This window comes from Brienomyrus brachyistius, chromosome 23 (genome assembly GCF_023856365.1).
Source record: "Brienomyrus brachyistius isolate T26 chromosome 23, BBRACH_0.4, whole genome shotgun sequence".
Lineage (NCBI taxonomy): Eukaryota > Metazoa > Chordata > Actinopteri > Osteoglossiformes > Mormyridae > Brienomyrus > Brienomyrus brachyistius.
In genome coordinates, this window is record NC_064555.1 from 14,347,803 (window position 1) to 14,362,814 (window position 15,012).

The following is a 15,012-nucleotide window of genomic DNA, read 5'->3' on the forward strand; positions in this document are numbered from 1 at the left end:
TACTCACATTGCTATAAAAGAACCTTCAGAGAACGGAACTTGCTTATGTAAATAGAAAGCACTTTATTTCTAAATTATGTGCGATTCGAACATGCGTCTCATTCATGTAATAGCAAGAATGTAAAGCAGGTAACCAAACACCGCATTTATTTTTAAACTAATTCTTTTAATGTGTTGTTAATATCACACATCGTATCATTTAGATGTTTTAATTCATTGGCAACATCTTTTACAGCATGTGCTATTGCATTTTGTGACTGCAGCACAGCTTCAGTCAGCACACTGCCGGACGGTCGCCCCCCGGTTTCCGAGGCACTGGAATGTGTGCCGCCAGCGCCGAAAAATGTGCTCGGCACAGCAGCACCATCGCCGCCTGTGTCGTCCTCGGCACTGGGGGCACATCTTGTACTATTGTCTGTAAGAATAAACAAACAATAAACAAAAGTAACACCGCATCTGCACCCAACTTGTTATTCATAAACATGCAAGTAATTCAAACAAGTATGCTACGAGAAAAACTTACCCGCGCTGACATCGGCGTCCCCCTCAACCGATAAAGTGAGAGACTGGGAATTCCGCTCCCTCCGCCTATGCTGTTAAGACTCTTACGGTGAGCGGCCACCTCATTTTGTCAAGTCGACTTTAATGTCGGACCACTTCTTTTTAATTTCGGCCACCGTGCGAATAGATAAAAACACTTTTAACTGACCACCACGTTCTGCCGCTCCGTCAACTTTATTGCTGATGCCACTAATTAAATCACCAAATAATATCACTTTTTTCTCGATTTCTGTTAACATGAGCTCCACTTCAAACTCACTAAAATACTTATTTTTCCCACGTGGTTTATCCATTGTTGTTTAAGAAAAACAGAACAAAGCGGGTATTTATACAGATTTACATATGCAAATATGCATAATCATGGGCGGGTCGGGGCGGGGGTGGCTGTGGGCTCGTTCGCGTACGTAAAATTTCGTGCTCATTGGGATTTATAAAGGGAATGTGCGTCGATCTGTGCTTACGCACAGTTTTATGCATCTGGATTTTCTTTCTTCTGGAGTTTTGTACGTACGTCATGTTTTAGTGTGAATTCTACGCACGTCGTTATACATGAGGCCGCAGGTCATCAAAAGAAAAATAATCGCAAATCGTAGTAATATTTTTCAGACATCTTTTGGTTTCTGTATTAACTTCAGTCAAAGAGGAATTTCATTCGCAATTACATATACACTTTTACCTGCAGATTTTGTGGCTGTCAAGGACATGACTATATCTATTAAGCTTCAAATCATTCTCTTGTAATATTTCAAGTGCTTATCTTTTGTCGTTTATAATAAAAAGCCGAAACCTGGTAATAGCAATGGCTGAATTTAACTGGCAAAACAGCAGCGGCTGATTTTGACAGGCAGATTGATCGTACCTGTTACGTACTCTCGACTTGCATGACTAATTAATCAATACTGACAGAGACCGCTATTCATCCACGTTAGACGGTAAACAAGACCGACGTGAGGATGCGAGAACGATGACGTTATAAGGGCGAACCCTAGCGCACTTCTACTTCGGTATAAATGAAGTTTCCAAGCAACCCCGAGAAGCAATTACTGCATCCTGATGCTGAAAAGTACCATCTGCAGAGGAAGCTGAAGCTAAGAGAAATCACGACCAAGGCTGAAACTCCGAAGTGACCAGTCTTGGCTTCCTTGCTTTTAAATAAAAGGTACTTTTATTTAAAAGGAACTTATCGATACCATGGGCAGCGTCAAAGTCCTAGCCGCCGCGTACTACCTGGGCGTCTCTATCTCCGTGTTCATTGTCATCTGCCAGGGTCAGGCAGCATCGGAAAACAAGCTATCTTCACAAGAGGACACATTTCAAACAGGATATTTCAGTAAGGACTTGGTAAGCGCTTTCATTTTATAGCCTGATTGAAACCTACGCACTTTAACTAGGATTATTTTTTCTCTTGCATTTTAAATATATGTTCAGTACTATCAGATGTAAACGACTAACGGTAATGTCGACTTCGTTAAAAAAAAGTTTATTGTAAAGTAACATTAAGACTTAGGTCTGTAGGAACGCAATGAAACTGAATGTTTAAAACAAGTTATTTGTAAAGGCATCAAATTAAAAGTGGATGTGCAGAAACATTAACAATTAAATTGTAGTCAGATTTGTATTTTTCTTCATCGTAACTACAGCATATTTTTTATCGACTGAACAAATTGGTCTAGTCTTCGGCCATCGATTAACTTCGCTCTTTAATCCTGCACGTCTCCTATAGCATAATTATTGTGGCGTTCGTTTGTGCATGTTTAGAAATACAGTGCGACGAGGCACCGTGAAAGTGGAGAGACAGTGGTTGAAGTTAGTTTATGTACAGGTGGAAGCACTTCAGGGGCTGGTGGATGGAAATAAGGACAACCGGATATCATTACAGAAAAAAGCCAGCTTAATTCCGTGGGTAAGTCATCCTTCTGGTGTTCGCAAATTTGTTTTAATTCTTAAGTGCCGTCTTCTTTTAAGTGCCATCGTTACTATAGTCTAAACAAGTTAAATGACGGTGATTTTAGAGGATCATATTGTACGTGTGTGTCATTGAATATCAGCATTAGAGTATCCGCATATGATAACCTCTGGAAATAGCAGTGAGAACAGTGCGATCGTGGCCCCGCCGGCTGTCACCCATACTCTTACTGTCCGCAGTGCGACGTGGGTGAGCGGTGCGCCATGAAACACGGGCCCCGAATCGGGAGACTCTGCGACTGTCTCAGAGGGACTGCTTGCAACACCTTCTTCCTCCGCTGTTATTGATTCGGGAGCATTACATTGAAAACCTCAAGTCGGTCAAATTTTTTCCTGTAAAAGCGTATGATTCAGACACATCGGACCATTATTGGAAACAACGAACGATATTTTGGAAACGTGTCTTGTTTGTTCCTGTGACTTTGTCTTAAAATTGTCTGGTCGTCTGTAATATAGAACTTTATCTGTGTAGTTAATCTATTTTTCGTCAATAAAATGTACATAAATCATAAGGTTATCGATGACCTGCTTGTGAACAGCCTGTATAATTTAGGACAAATTACCATTATCAAAGTGTTATTAGTGAATAAATCATGAAACCATGAAGGAAATCTTACCTTGAATCTTGAATCCGTATATAATAGATTTTCAAACTGGAATTTCAGTGAACAAGGTCCTTTAGAAAACACATATCTCCTTGTAAACAGGTTATACGAAAAGAAACGTTTTAAGAAAGACATTTTAAACTTTGCAGAATTTATGTAGAACACAACACGTATATTACACGTGCTGAAAACTGCTTTTGCACACTAGGTTAAAAAATCGGGCGCCTTAAAGTAAAAATCACTTCAGATGGACATGTCGAATCAGGCACTTGCTGAAAACGAAGTGCAAAAATAGCTTAATTTAATTAGGATCACCCCCGCGACCCAGTAGGATAAGCGGTTTGGAAAATGGATGGATGGATGGATAATTAGGATCACTTAGTGGTTAATAACGAAACTGGGCGATGCCCGTCGCAGTGAAATGAGCCCATTCCAACCGCACATTAGCGAATTTGACCTTTTTGTGTGCGAGCCAGGCTCTCGGCAACAGTTCAATACGCAAAAACGAGCAAAAAAACTGTTCAATCAAAAAATATAGGCTAGTTGTCGACTATAGGTCTTATTTAATAAAGGGACAAGCTGGCATTTCCAAATACAAAAGACATCCACAAGCTCCACAAACACATCCATCCACACATCACTCAATATCATCAATACCTTCCTCAAACAGAGCAGCGATTATCTGTAGCCTTAACTTGCCAGCGATTACTATAAGCTAAACGGTGTTCTTAGAATTGTCATTCAGACTTTATTTAATCACTGCATTATGGAGTATTATACTGTGGAATGCAACTTGACATTTTAATTGCAGTCTTGGTTAGGTTTTCATACGCACGTGCATGAATAAACATCCGTCTATATACCCTTCTTCCAAAAACTTGTCCTGAGCTGTGTTGCGAGGGTCCTGAACTGCACCCCAGTCAGCATATATCACAAGGAATTGGTATACACTGCATAAGAGGCAAACAAGCGCTATCTCAGTAATTCACGTGTTGATGTACAGCAAATGTACCGTACATATATCGAGCGTAATCCGCCGAATTAAACAAATAAGGCGAGTGTGGTCCTGAATCAGTGCAAATCAGTGCAGAATCTCAGCTGTTGCGTATCTTTTAGAATTACAGTTTGTCATTAGGTTACTAAACTAGGCTACCCTAAAAGGAGAAACGATTTAAAATTTTTCTTGATATGTTTTTACATAATAGCTTCTTAAAGCAGATATCCTGGGTTCTGTCACTTTCATAGATTACGACGGTCTGTGTCGCATAGCTGAGCGGAAATCAGATTAAACTGGAAACTAGGGCCAGGTGGATAAAACACCGTTAATACTACATTTTACAATGCAGTGTTCTTCAGAAACAAAGATGTTGGGAAAGATGGTACGTGGGAAATTGTTCTCAAATCAGGGTTTCCTGAATATCAAAAATACATTGCAAATTCAATGTAATGTTCCGCAAAACAACTATAAAGCGAAGTATTTTTTTGTTAAAATAAAAAAATCTGTTCTCCATTTTGCCAGCCTGAAGAGCATTGTGATGGTTATCCTGGATAAAACCAGTGGTTGTTCTAACTTGTATGGCGCCCTAGACAACTCCCCCCCCCCGCTCTACAACGCCCCCGCGCAAGAAAAAAAAACACCATTGGACACCTGCTGTCATTTTTATTGAGGAATTTGGAATAATACAAATAAACAATAATACATTTAAAACGGATTTTACTGCACTGGCAGAAAGTTATTTGACAGATTCCCCCGCCCCCCTACCTCAGAATTCCAATGGGTCTCCCCGAGGTGAAGCCATCCCCGCCCCCCACCTCGTCCGTCTGGGTGGCGGCCTGCCTCGCCCACAATACTAGAATCTGGGCGCCCACTCCGACAAGGTTGATTGAGCCACACGGTGGCTTGATATCACTGGCGTGACCTGCGAATAAACCACGGGAAACTGATCACGCGGATTTCACAACCGATTATTCACTTACTTATTTTTGTGTGGAGGTCTCGTGCCGCGATGTGCGGCTGCCCACGTGGCCCATACCTATATCTGCCAGTGGCTAAAACACATTAATCAGCTTATGCTAATATTTAGTTAGTGACCGAGCAAAGTAAGAGTGTGCACGACGCTGTGGACTGGATGAAGCCTCCGCAAGCCGGTGTGGTAACAGCTGACCGGAACGCCATTCAGTACCTTGGACAGTGTACCACGACTACCCCGTTTAAACTGTGATTTCCAGAGCTGAAACTGGTCATTGAGCCTTGAAGGGTTTAGTTTCTCTGCCTTCTTGAAAATCGCAGTATGAGGAAATTCTCTGTTGCCGTTTTTGTATTTAGCGTTTTGTTATACATGCAGTGTAAACCACCGAGAGTGGAAGCAAGGCTGGAAGATTTACCAGTGGAAAAGGTTGACATTGAAGAGCAAAAGAACGAAATGGTGTGTTCCTAGTCATATTTATTGCGCAAACAAACAAACAAATAACTAAATTTTTATGGTTTATTATGTTATTCTTGATATTACACTGACAGTATTCTCATTCTCATTCCTCTTGTTACAGATGGATGTTCTTCATAACGTTCTAGAAAAACTTAAGAAAAATCAGTCCGTTTTGGAAAGGAAGTTTAGACGCCTTCCTGGGGTGTGCAGCCGTCTACGCAGAAGAATAAAAACCATTCTGGTAATACATGTTAATTATGTGTTTAAATGGAGTCACTGGGGTGGAACGAGGGATAATCTGATGGAAAATGTAATCGGTAATCAAATGCACGGACGTCGGTGGACACCAAGAATAAACGGTGAAGCCCCTAATCTGACAGTGCAACTTAATATGCTGGTTAAAGAATCCTTACACCATTTCAGTCATTTCTACCCCTGGAGCGACACCTGGCGGCTATTCATAGCATTTCTATTTTGTTCACCGATGTCTGTTGTCGAAAACGCGCGTCTCATTTCAAATTTATCGTATGGATAAAAATGGTTGGACGATGTCTTGACCGATTTACTTGCTACATTAGTTATGATTGTTATTTTTCAGTGTAACGTCGGTAACTTTTGTTCGGTGAAAAAGGGGGCTCGCCACGGCCAAATATGCAAGTGTCCACGTGGATCGAAATGCAACTACTTCTTCCTCAAGTGCACGTGAGGTGTGAAATTAAGTTTCTGCAACGAACTCATGGTCTTTTTCGTTTTAACTGGACATTTAGTCTCACTAAAAGCTTTCCTTTTAATGTCCACACTTCATCATATTTTAAATAAAATCAAACTCCACGAACTAACTATACATCAGTTACTAGCTTTGTAAAGTTAGTATTTTCGCATCAAGTGCACAGCGATGTAAGGATTTAAACTGATTAAACTAATAAAACTTGGGCTGCAGCTTCTTTCAGAAAAGTATTAATACACCAATCCTTGTTTCATTTTCCATGCCACTGTACTGAAAACAAAAACTCAACCAAGCTTGCATATGACAGAGAACATTTTTCCATACAAAAAATTTATTCTTTGCACCCTCATCATTTTCATCATCATCATCATGTCACCGGAAAATACCAGATCATCCATAAAATGCATTATTTACAGGAAACAACAGGTACAATACCATTTTAAAAATTAAATGTCAGAATGCATTTTTATCGCCAAATACATCTATTGTCACAGAATGCCCCCCCCCAATTAGCTGCTGGTCTATAACAGCATGTGCACTTTTCTCCTGCTTTTCAAGCTGTAACAAAATGGTAAGTCACTAGAGAATGGGGAGGTGGGGGGGTGCTTGCTGTGTGTGTGAATGTGTCTGTCGGGGGGGAGGGTGTGTGTTAAATAACTTAAAATCCATCATAGTAAAAGAACAGGCCTGAAATCGCAAGACAAATTAACTTAGCAGCATTAGCAGCTTACATCCATCCATCCATCTATCTATCCATCCATACGTGCTTGTCTTATGCAGGGTTGTGGGGTTCCGAGCCAATCCCAGAAACTATGGGTGCAAGGTAAGGAATAACCCAGGACACAACGCCAACCCATCACAAGGCAGCATACAAAAAAAAAACATCACAGAAAGTAAATAGACTGCCTAAAACAGAGTAATATTTTGAGGTATTCTGAGATAGTGAAACAACCCTGCAGTGATGGTTAGGGGGTTAATAAACAGTTTGGCAAGCAAGCCGTGCTTGGTCATCCATCCATCTAATGCACCCACTGACCCGGCACAGCCATGTGGGAAGCTACTAACCCACAATTAAACGTGAGCCCTAAATCACTGCCCAGTGTGATGCCCAAACCGCGCAGCTACCAGTCGGCTCCCAAAGCAACCTGTCAAAGCATGGCTGTCGCCACGAAACACAAAAAGCATCAAGAGATCCATTCTGGCGGAAGCAACACAGCCAGCGGCTTCCTGGCTCCCCCAACTCGGAGAAACCCAGGTGGAAGCATTTGCTCCAAAATGTACCGCCGCTTGGTGAATCTATATGAGCCCCCTAAGGCAAAATCATTACCACTAAAGCGAGGATCCCAGATTCATACAGCCTCAGCGAAAAATGCAAAACAAACATCTCTGTGATCAAACACAAATCTGTAACCATTTTTTTACACGTAGATTGTGTCTTACGGTTCTGAGAAATGTTCCTGATAACAGTGCATTTTTCAGGCAAATAATTTGAAATAGCACAACTCTGCTTAAAACTAGAATCTTCTTCCTTAATTTTAAGATTCCCTTTCACACTAACCATTTAACCATTCTTTGGTCTCACCTCCAGAACAATTTAGATAGCACAGAAATATATATATTACATGTAATATATATATATAACAGCTGTAAAACACTTGCCAGAGTTGCTCTCAACACTAGTTTACCAAACCAGATTGGGGGTTAAGACAGTTTCAGCAGTGCAAGAGTGGAGTATTAAACACTGTCCTATGCTGAGAAACAGGATAACACTATTTTAAGGCAGCACTTTAAGTGACAGAGGAGAAACAGCTTTATACTTAAAATGCAATACTTAACAGGAAATCGTCAGGAGCTTCAAGCAACACAAGGCCATCAAACACCAGCAGTGATTCTGAATGGATACCCCTTTAATTACATTTTTTTAAGAACCAGACTAAATTCTTGGAAGTTAAACCCACTGCCCTACATGAGACAGGGAGGATTTAAAGGCCCATTTCCTCCAACAAAACCACAGCCTTCAGAAGCATCCCAGTGGAAAATGATGTCAAGTAATACAACAGCAACAAAAGGCATGAAGAGATTCCCATGATGTGTCAGTAGATGATCGTTCCACCGACAGAAAAAAACTTGCCAAAAGCTTGATTCCCATCAGCTTCCTGTGTGCCTGGTTATCATGGCCTCTCCAGTGACCCATGGATCTAGGACACAGCGCATGCAGATAAGGCAACCAGGACAGAGAGACTCCGCCCCTGTTCCTGATTGGTGCACAGACCCATGATTAGCATTGCCTTAGCCACTCAGGATCCACGTCAACAACGCTTTCCGCATGCCAATCCGGATCCGTGTTCGGGTTCTTTAGGACACCCTGAGGTTCTCACGTGGTCTTTCCGTTTTAGCCTGGACAAACGACATCCTTATATATCCAGAGAAGTTGGCATAGGGGTACTTAATTTGATCGGTTCCCATAAACAGTCCATTTACTGTAGCTTAGGTAGAACATGCCCAGGCTTGTCTTAATTGGTGAAATCCTGGTAATATCTAGATACTGTTGAGGATATATTATGGGGTGGGGAGGCAGTTGCATGTATTTAGTCTTTACTTAGGTCCAGTCATGGCTCCCCTTCTCCAAACGCTGCCTTCCTGCTCTGCGATGGACTTCTCAGTTCCAGACCGGTCCAGTTTTAATAAGAAGCTGGTGCTGTTGGACTCGTCAGCAGCTAAAGGCCAGCAGCTGATTCTGACAGCGTCGGGTGGTCCAGTTCGCCACCAGGAACCCATCGGCCCTAGATGGACTCGATTTGCCGACGGACCTTCTCCGAGGCCAGGCGGTCCAGGGAGCGCTGCCGCAGGACGACCAGCAGCGCGAAGAGCACCATCAGGCCCAAAACCGTGCCCTCAAACCTCCAGAAGAGCTGCTCCTCCAACAGGGATGAGCGACAGCTGGAGGGCGGGAAGTGAAAGGAGTGAGCGACCAGAGGAGTTTCAGTTTCGGTTTGATGTGCCACAGATTCCACTCAAAGCCATCAATCGTCTCAACCAAACAAGAAACTCATAATGTCACCCCAGCACAGCCCTAGGAAGAGACCGTACACATCCATCTGCCAACCTACTCCCCAAACTACTCTGTTTACAGTGCTACTCATTTTTATTTTGTAATCACTCGCCTGCTCCTAATTAAAAAAAAAATCAAGTCTCAAATAACGAAACTAAAAAAATATGTGATTGCAAGACTGCACTGTGATTCACCGTACACCTTTATACTGTATGGCTATATTGGATAATGTTGTTATTCTTACTGACAATCATAATAATGATACTTTTAATTCATTTATTTACTGTAATATGTATTATTATAGTAAATAAATGGTGGGGAAGCAATCGACAATAAATGACAGTAAAGACAATTTACAAATTATCTGGACTTCTCCCCAGTAGCTCCAGAAAAGCATTGAACCAGAAAGGCTTCAATAAAAACCAAGCTATCCAGGAGTCTAAAACTCTACAAAGCTGCCGCACCACTTATTCTCGAGTAAAAAGTATTTTCTTAAACAAAATATTCAGTATCTGTGGTTGTATACACTGCGTCACCCCCACGGCTGAATTACCCCAGAGCAAAGAGTAAAAATGCTCTAATGTGGACACAGACACTATACTCACCTCTTGAATTCATCCCTGTTGGATTTGGCACAAACAATCCTCTCCACGTAACCCGTCGGGCTGCAGGCCAGCACTGACTTCTGACGTGATGCACAGAACAATTTCATGAGCAGGTGCTACATCATCACTGTCTTCAATAAAGTAAATATTAACTTAGGAATACAGTATTTATTCATTCCCGAAGTGCTGTCATACAACACTGGTTGGTCTTCAAAGACCCTACGTCTTTGCAAACTGGGTTGGGGATTTGGACCCCGTGGAGTGAGACACGGTCCGGAAGTAGGATCGTCCCCGAGGGGGCGGAGCCATGTGGTCCTCACCGACTGGAAGGTGCTGCACTGAGCACACCTGGCCATCACCATGAACTCCTCCACCTTCCAGCATGGCGTGCTGGCTGTCTTGTCCACTGCAACACAGAGAGCGCAACGAGCAGTGCGGATCAGTGGCCAAAGTGGGCAGGGACGGGGGTGGGGTTAGTGAAGTCTGCCTTCAACAGCAAGACAGTGCTAGGAACAAGCGAAAACAAGACCAAAAGGGGGGGGGGTGCAGTGGCATAGTCAGAAAATTGGTATTGGATGTGCCATGGGAGAGAAGTGAGGGCGGGCAAAAATTCAGACCCAATAAGGTACTCTGCAGCAACAATACTCATCCCTTTGATATCTTATGGTCAAGTTTATGACTAGTGTTACGCTGCAGTCTTACAAAGAAAGACGGGACACCCCCACCCCTTCAATAATAATAATAATAATAATAATAATAATAATTCATTTGGAGGTGCAAGCTAATATTTTGGGGGGGGGGGGGCGTTTGAACACAGGAGAACAACCTTGGCCATTTCCCCGAGATTGAGTCACCGATTCAGAAAGTGTGTCCAGACACACTGGCAACAGCATGAACTGCATGAGCCTTATACTGAATAAACTGCAACTCAATAAATGATTAATTATCAATAAATATGGCGTTTTTCTTTACCTGAGCTCCTCTCTTCACCCAACAGAGCAGCTCCAAACACCCTAGAAGAAAAATACATTTTTTAATTATCAGGCATATGAAACCTAGAGCCAAACTGCAGCATTCAAGGGCAGAATTCCTGCTGGTTTAAGAATCACCTTTCTGTCATCTTACCACAACTGAATCAACGCAATAGCAGCAACCAAGGGGCATAGCTTCACCTGAGCGATATCACACCCCAGAAGAGCAGATTCAGGGCAAGGGTTCTGGGTCGTACGCAAACGATGGGGATCCTGCAGTCGCTCTCCATTCCGTTGGAAGCCAGAATCACTCCTTCCCTGCAACCCAAAGGACACACCACAAATGACAGGTGATTATCCTATTGAGATCACTATACGTCCCTCTATTACATTTTATTTAGAGTAGATGCTTTCAGCCAAAGCGATGTACTGCTTTTTGAGGAAGCAGGGTCAGACAGTCCCTGGAGTAATCGGAGGTTAAGGGACTTCCTCCAGGACCCAATGGTGACATCACTCTGCCAACCCTGTGATTTGAATCAGAAACCTTTGGATCATAACCCCAGTGTCCAAACCTGCTCAGCCACATGCCATCATTTAATACTGAGCCTGACAGCAGTGATATACCGATATCATATCTTGAAATCCTATACCTCCATGAACTCATTTTACCCTGCAATGGGGGGCACAAGAATTTCACTGTATTCCTTGAATACTTGTGACAATAAAATTTGAAACTTGACTGAATGAAGCGACACAGAACTCCTGCCCCTTCCCCACCCAAATCAGCATTCCCCGACACCCCATAATTATACCTGATCCATAAACCCACACTTCACCCGACTAGGTTCAATCCATTCAACAGCACGTCAATCCATTTTCTCCAATCCATTCCTTTTTTCTTACTAGCCACCATCAAAAAACTGCACGCAAAAATAACGCCACTCCCCTCCGCTGTTGAGAAATACTACATTTTACTCCCTCAGAATCAGAATTCTACAATGCCTGTTATTATGTTAACCAGAACAGCACAAACTGGAAGACTATGGACTTCGAAAACATTAGGCATATCTTGCCTGTACAGTATGCATCTGGGTGCAAAGTGTAAACTGTGTTCGACACAGTGACATCGATATACGTACGATTACTACTTTGATATACGCAAGGCGAAGAAGCGGTTAACAGTGCGGAGAATAAGCGAATTAAGTCGAATGGAGTACGGCACACTGATTTCACAAAAATGATAATGCATTAGTAACGCTGAATGCCCAGATCGAGATACATCTCCTTTCTAAGGCAGAAAACACCACGCCTAATTTTATTTAATACATTATAAATAAATGGTCAGCAGGCTGCAGTATAGAAGGTAATAATATACAGAAGGGCACTGAAATATTCGGTTCACTGCCGCCCCGTTTCCGGTTAAAACGTCTTACCGTAAATACGCTGCCAACGCACCGCTATTTCTAACGGCCAACTGGCCAGTGACATACTGTGTTTAACGGAATTATAACTACGGCTTTTTGCCACTAGACAGGGAACAGCTACACTGTGGGATGTTTTAAGATCGTCTGCAGGTTGCCTGGGTAGCTCTCCTAAACCACCTAGGCTGTCCAGCTGTCGTGTTGTCTCAGGCGGTGTACTTAGACGGTTACGACAGCTGCCCAACTTCATGACAGATAAAAGTATTCACTCGTCGTTTATAAAAGAAATACCAACTGTAATTTCTTCTTCACAGCGCCGTCCTCATCTTGAGTGGCGTCGCTCTATGTCTTCGGGACGGTGTTCATCGCTCATTCGTCTGCATCGAAAGGCAGCAGGCTTCTTAATCCGAAATCACATTTAAGGACGGCTTTCCCCTGGAGCAGCCATATTGAAATATGATGAAAGAGAGAGAGAAGCCCCAGAGCAGGCGGAGCACAGCGACCCCTGCTGCCACCGAAATGCAATACTATTTCAGTGTAACCTTTGTGGCGGGGGATTGAACAGTAGCCGCAGATATCAGCTTATTTTTTGATTATTGATTTAGAAATTGAAGTTTTTTTGTATTTACTGAAGACACAGCGTTGTTGGGAAGATACCGTAAAATTAACACGTAGTTCTCATAAAATTCTTCTCGCTATGGTTGTTTTAAAATATTCAGTAGGGGGCTATACTCTGTGTATTGAGTAGGGGGCTCCATGCAGAGCTTGTTTACAATTCAGCTCATGGTGAAGCCTTCCCTCAGTCTTCCAGATATCCTGTACCAAACCATGGCATTACTAGTTTCTCTTGTTATGTCTGAGCCTGACTGCCACTTCTCTCCCATTTCAATATAAGGAATAAGCAGGATCCAACCTCCTTGTCCTCTGTTGTTACCACAACATTTATAACATGGAATGAGCCTGGAAATGACTCAGGTCTGCTGTATGGGATGAGTTTGAACTTTTGGAGAAAGGCAACTAAAATGCTTTCTTTGCCAGCATGATCTGGTGTGTTGTAATGATACAAGGCAAGGACACCCCCAGTCAATGCATCCTGACATCCCAAGTACCAGGACAAGGCAATTTATTGCTGTAGTAGGGCTACCTCCTATGTACTACATGGAACGTTTTAAACAATCAGAAGTCCATTGTATCCATTATTAGACCATTTGCTGTAGTAACAATAGTGTATTATTGACTTTATTGAGAAATGAAAGTAAAACAACCACGCATGGATGCAAATTATGGGGAAGATGTGTGTGTGTATGTGGGGGGGAGGGGTGGGTGTAATCCCCCCAATAATCAGAACACCAGCCAATCCAACCCCCCCAAATAACGAAACGGTCATGATGAATAATCTTTTAGGTCCCTCCCCCTCCAGTGCCCAGTAACGTGATGGAGTCCTTGACTTTCTCATTGGCAGACCCCAGGTAGTGAAGGTGAGATCCCACACTTCGGTTCCCATCACCCACAATACAAGGCATGGGGTCCCAGTTGAGAAGGTGAACTCCTTTAGATATCTCCAATTCTGTATCTCTGATGACCTGACCTGGTCCAGTCATGTACAGACTATAGTCATGTAAAGCCAGGTATCCACTGTACCATCTTAGGCAGCTGAAATGGTTCAAGGTCTCCCCAGCCATTTGCAGAACCTTCTGCTCTGGAGTGATAGACAGCATCCTCACCATGAGAATCATAGCCTGGTTTGGTAACTATTCTGCCCTGGACCGTAAAGCTCTGCATAGGGTGGTACATTCAGCTGAATGCATCTGCAAGGCTGATCTGCCCTCTCTGAAGGACATGAACCTTAGATGATGCAGGAGCAGAGCTACCAGAATCCACAAGGACATCACAGAACCCAATCAGCTGCCTCTTTACCAGGCTGATTTTTTTCCCCCTCAATTTTATTCTTTTCACTATTTTTCATCATGAAATTAACCACCTTTGATTTCAATGTAGGTTAGAATCTGACTTATGATAAAAATCCTTGGATATGGTTTTTACCCATTATATGCTTAGTGTTCAATTGCTTATGTCAACCCCATACCTTCTTAGCTTTTTCTTAAAGCTGAGTCCTTCCAAGAGGCAGATTGATACACAAACTAACATTCTTGGTCCAAGATGAACAGATTTATCAGTACTGCCGCTGTACATCTGTTACTGACTGCCGTGGAACTTTAACGACCCGAACCCAAGGTAAATTTGTCACTAGGTGACCCCATTGAGTAAGGCAAATGTAACTTCCTAAAGTAGCTATAGGAATACTGATCGAGATCCAAGTGAAATTATGGACAGCTCTTATTCATCCAGCGACCTAAACAAAAGTCTGGAGTGAATTTAGACATTGCGCCATGCCCCTAGTGCCCTACATTTAATATCTATACATACACATAAATGCCTCGTGGTCTGATACAATAATTCTATTGGCATGATAAAAGTTATTTTGAGCAAAACTTCAGTTGTTGCAGCTCGCACACAGCCCACGGGGATCGAAAGCCATCGACCCGAAGATGGAAAGGTGACGGCATTTTTGACGCTTTTGTTACTAGACCCAGAAAGGGGACGAGAATGGAGAAGTTCTGCTGCATGCGATTGGTCAACATACGCAGCGCAAAGGCATCGGAGGGAAAGCCATAGGCC

General features: G+C 42.7%; 2 protein-coding genes across 4 annotated transcripts; one reads left to right on the forward strand and one right to left on the reverse strand.

Annotated features, from left to right (window-relative positions):
* Positions 1–1,002: 1,002 nt before the first annotated feature.
* On the forward strand, positions 1,003–3,038 carry cart4 (cocaine- and amphetamine-regulated transcript 4). Its single transcript, XM_048993973.1, has 3 exons — positions 1,003–1,902; positions 2,384–2,464; positions 2,707–3,038. Exons 1-3 carry the CDS (start codon positions 1,753–1,755, stop codon positions 2,812–2,814), a joined length of 339 nt encoding a protein of 112 aa, XP_048849930.1. The 5' UTR covers positions 1,003–1,752; the 3' UTR covers positions 2,815–3,038.
* A 3,547-nt stretch (positions 3,039–6,585) lies between these two features.
* jtb (jumping translocation breakpoint) lies at positions 6,586–12,807 on the reverse strand. Of its 3 annotated transcripts, none has more exons than XM_048993975.1 (6): positions 12,625–12,807; positions 11,114–11,230; positions 10,914–10,954; positions 10,262–10,347; positions 9,942–10,021; positions 6,586–9,224 (listed from the first exon to the last, which is right to left on the reverse strand). In XM_048993975.1, exons 2-6 carry the CDS (start codon positions 11,200–11,202, stop codon positions 9,068–9,070), a joined length of 453 nt encoding a protein of 150 aa, XP_048849932.1. In that variant the 5' UTR covers positions 11,203–11,230; positions 12,625–12,807; the 3' UTR covers positions 6,586–9,067. The 3 variants fall into 3 exon arrangements, with proteins under 3 accessions (XP_048849932.1, XP_048849933.1, XP_048849931.1); XM_048993976.1 differs by having other exon boundaries at positions 9,942–10,018; positions 12,629–12,806; XM_048993974.1 differs by having other exon boundaries at positions 12,629–12,805.
* Between the last annotated feature and the right edge of the window lie 2,205 nt (positions 12,808–15,012).